Source organism: Salvelinus sp. IW2-2015, unplaced genomic scaffold, assembly GCF_002910315.2.
Source record: "Salvelinus sp. IW2-2015 unplaced genomic scaffold, ASM291031v2 Un_scaffold1800, whole genome shotgun sequence".
Taxonomy (NCBI): Eukaryota; Metazoa; Chordata; class Actinopteri; order Salmoniformes; family Salmonidae; genus Salvelinus; species Salvelinus sp. IW2-2015.
The window spans coordinates 214,796-218,513 of record NW_019943173.1 but is presented as its reverse complement, the minus strand read 5'-3'; the positions used below and the strand labels follow the sequence as shown (position 1 = coordinate 218,513).

At 39.7% G+C, this 3,718-nt stretch overlaps 1 protein-coding gene across 1 annotated transcript in view; it reads right to left on the bottom strand.

Moving 5' to 3' along the window:
• LOC112072012 (usherin-like) overlaps positions 1 to 2,421 on the bottom strand; it is a 17,373-nt gene extending 14,952 nt beyond the window's left edge. The window contains exons 1-3 of the mRNA XM_070439607.1: positions 2,361 to 2,421; positions 1,454 to 1,671; positions 1,154 to 1,323 (exon numbers count right to left, since the gene is read on the bottom strand). Of these exons, the coding sequence (XP_070295708.1) occupies positions 1,154 to 1,323; positions 1,454 to 1,671; positions 2,361 to 2,421 (449 nt within the window). The remainder of the gene's footprint in view (positions 1 to 1,153; positions 1,324 to 1,453; positions 1,672 to 2,360) is intronic.
• Positions 2,422 to 3,718: the final 1,297 nt, after the last annotated feature.

Here is a 3,718-nt window from a genome sequence, read left to right as displayed (position 1 = left end):
TCAACTATGTTTTACTATGGTTTACTATGGTTTACATGGTTTTATTATGGTTTACTATATGTTTTATTATGTTTTACTATGTTTACTATGTTTTACTATGGTTTATATTGTTTTACTATGTTTTATTATGTTTTACTATTGTTTCACTATGTTTACTATGTTTACTATGTTTTACTATGTTTATTATGTTTTACTATGGTTTTACTATGGTTTACCTATGTTTCTTACTATGTTTTACTATGGTTACTATGTTTTACTATGGTTTACTATGTTTTACTATGTTTATTTATGTTTTTATGGTTTACTATGTTTCACTATGTTTTACTATGTTAGTTTACTATGTTTACTATGTTTACTATGTTTTTTTATTATGTTTTACTATGGTTTACTATGTTTTACTATGTTTCACTATGTTTTACTATGTTTCACTATGTTTTACTATGTTTACTATGTTTACTATGTTTTATTATGTTTTACTATGTTTTACTATGTTTCACTATGTTTACTATGGTTTACTATGTTTTACTATGTTTTATTATGTTTTACTATGTTTACTATGTTTACTATGTTTTACTATGTTTTACTATGGTTTACTATGTTTACTATGTTTCACTATGTTTTACTATGTTTTACTATGGTTTACTCATGTTTTACTATGTTTTACTATGTTTTACTATGGTTTACTATGTTTTACTATGTTACTATGTTTTACTATGGGTTACTATGTTTACTATGTTTCACTATGTTTTACTATGGTTTACTATGTTTTACTATGTTTACTATGGTTTACTATGTTTTACTATGTTTTACTATGTTTCACTGTTTTACTATGTTTTACTATGGGTTTACCTTATGTTTACTATGTTTTACTATGTTTTACTATGTTTACTATGTTTTACTTATATGGTTTACTATGTTTCACTATGTTTTACTATGGTTTACTATGTTTTTACTTATTGTCTATGGTTTACTATGTTTTACTATGGTTTACTATGTTTTACTATGTTTTACTATGTTTCACTATGTTTTACTATGGTTTACTATGTTTCACTATGGCCACATTTACGAGGGCCACATGATGCTGTCCAAAGTAGAGCACACCATGGGGAATAGAGTGTTATTAAAGCCATCATCTCTTGTTATGATGTCTCACCCCTCCAGTTCTCCGTTGCTCCTCTCCGGGGCTCCCCAGGACAGCAGTACTGAGGTGGGGGTGTCAGAGTAGAGGTGGGGAACTGGGACCCCCTCCGGTGGGGCAGCGGGGGTATGGAAGGACTGGGACTCCACAGAGAGAGTACACCCTGCCGGGGTACAGGCCTCCACCTAACAGCACGACAGAGGACAATACAGTTAGACAGGCATAGACTTTAATGTGTTTAATCATCAATAGGTGTTATTATTGTATTATTGCTCCATCCATCCATCCATCACACCAAACCATACTCCCACCCACCTGCAGGCTGTAGAGTTGGTAGGGCAGGAGGTTATAGAGGCTGTAACTGGTAGTGTTGCCTGGTACTGTAGCAGTGCTGTGTGACAGGGACAGGGTGGAGGTGAGGTGTAGAGTGTAGTGGGTGATCACCCCGTTGGGCTGGGCTGGGGGGGCCCAGGAGACTGACACACTATGCGACTGGAGGTCTGACACCACAGGGGGGTCCACAGGACCTGGACCTAGAGGGTGGGAGTGGGGGCAGGAGAGAGGGAAGGGGGAGAGAGAGGGAGAAATAAAGGGAGGGAGAGAGAGACAAAATGGACAACAATAAACACAGGGTTAGAATGGTTCCCAAACTCCCTACTCTCGCTCTCATGATTGCCAACCTGATTGGTTTGATTTTTTCCTCTTTTCCTGAACACCCTACACACCAAACCCAGTCTGTCTACTAAGGTCTAGGACAGGTGTTACAAAACTACACTGAACAAAAATATAAACACAACATGTTAAAAAGTGTTAGTCCCATGATCCCAGAAATGTTCCATACACACAAAAAGCTTAATTCTCTCAAATTTTGTGCACCAATTTGTTTACATCCCTGTTAGTGAGCATTTCTCCTTTGCCAAGATAATCCATCCACCTGACAGGTGTGGCATATCAAGAAGCTGATTAAACAGCATGATCATTACACAGGTGCACCTTGAGCTGGGGACAATAAAAGTCCATTCTAAAATGTGCAGTTTTGTCTCACAACACAATMCCACAGATCTCTCAAGTTTTATGGGACTGTGCAATTGGCATGATGACTGCCGGAATGTCCACCAGAGCTATTGCCAGATAATTTAATGTTAATTTCTCTACCATAAATCACCTCCGACATCGTCTTAGAGAATTTTGCAGTACATCCAACCGGCCTCACAACACGTACTGTACGGCGTCATGTGGGCGAGTGGTTTGCTGATGTCAACGTTGTAAACAGAGTTCCCCATGGTGGCGGTGGGGTTATGGTATGGGCAGGCAAAAGCTACGGACAACAAACAAAATTGAATTTTATCAATGGCAATTTGAATGCACAGAAATACCATGACAAGATCCTGAGGCCCATTGTGAAGCCCATTGTGAAGCCCATTGTGAGGCCCATTGTGAAGCCCATTGTGAGGCCCATTGTGAGGCCCATTGTGAGGCCCATTGTGAAGCCCATTGTGAAGCCACATTGTGAGGCCCATTGTGAAGCTCATTGTGAGGCCCATTGTGAAGCCCATTGTGAGGCCCATTTCTTTTAAGGTATCTGTGACCAAAAGATGCATACCTGTATCCCCAGTCATGTGAAATCCATAGATTAGGGCCTAATTAATACATTATAGTTGACTGAGTTCCTCATATGAACTTTAACGCAGTAAAATCGTTGAAATTGTTACATGTTGCATTTTAATTTTTGTTCAGTAAACCTAATTTCTTGTTACAGTGACTACAGCCTTTTAGTGGAAAAGAACAAAGGAAAAAGAGGGATTATTATTTCATCAATGTGGAAGGAAGAAAAGCCTTGTGCACTGTGTGTGTGTGTGTGTGTGTGTGTGTGTGTGTGTGTGTGTGTGTGTGTGTGTGTTGTGGTTGTGGGTTGTGTGCTGTGTGTGTGGTGAGAAGCAAGGAGATGAGAAGAGAGAGTGTGGCGGAATTATCATTTGACAACGGAACGTCAAGAGTGACATCACAAGGACAAACAGTGATTTGGAGGGCCCTATTCCTGGATTAGAACCGAGGGCACACACAGCGATGTGCAAATCAGATCATTTAGCGAGTGCGAGGGGCCAGCAAAACGTTCCGGGCGCGGCCACACAGCAAATGATATTTATGGATTTATTTCAATGGAGGTTATAGGCAGTGATATCAACTATGAGCTGGGAGAGATGGCACTGAATCTGAGGAAATATTGTAATCACTCAAGTTTGTGACTGGCCATTTCCACTGAATGGCTACTTCCACACTTCCCACTGCCAAGCACTCACGATACGGATTCCTTCACACACACACACACACACACACACACACACACACACACACACACACACACACACACACACACACACACACACACACACACACACACACACACACACACACACACACACACACACACACACACACACACACACACACACAACACACAACACACACACACACACACAACAAGAATTCCTTCACACACATCTAGTGTACGACAGCTCCGGTCATTTTCATAATTTGATCAAATAGTTTATATGTTTAAAGATAATGATTAAATAATTC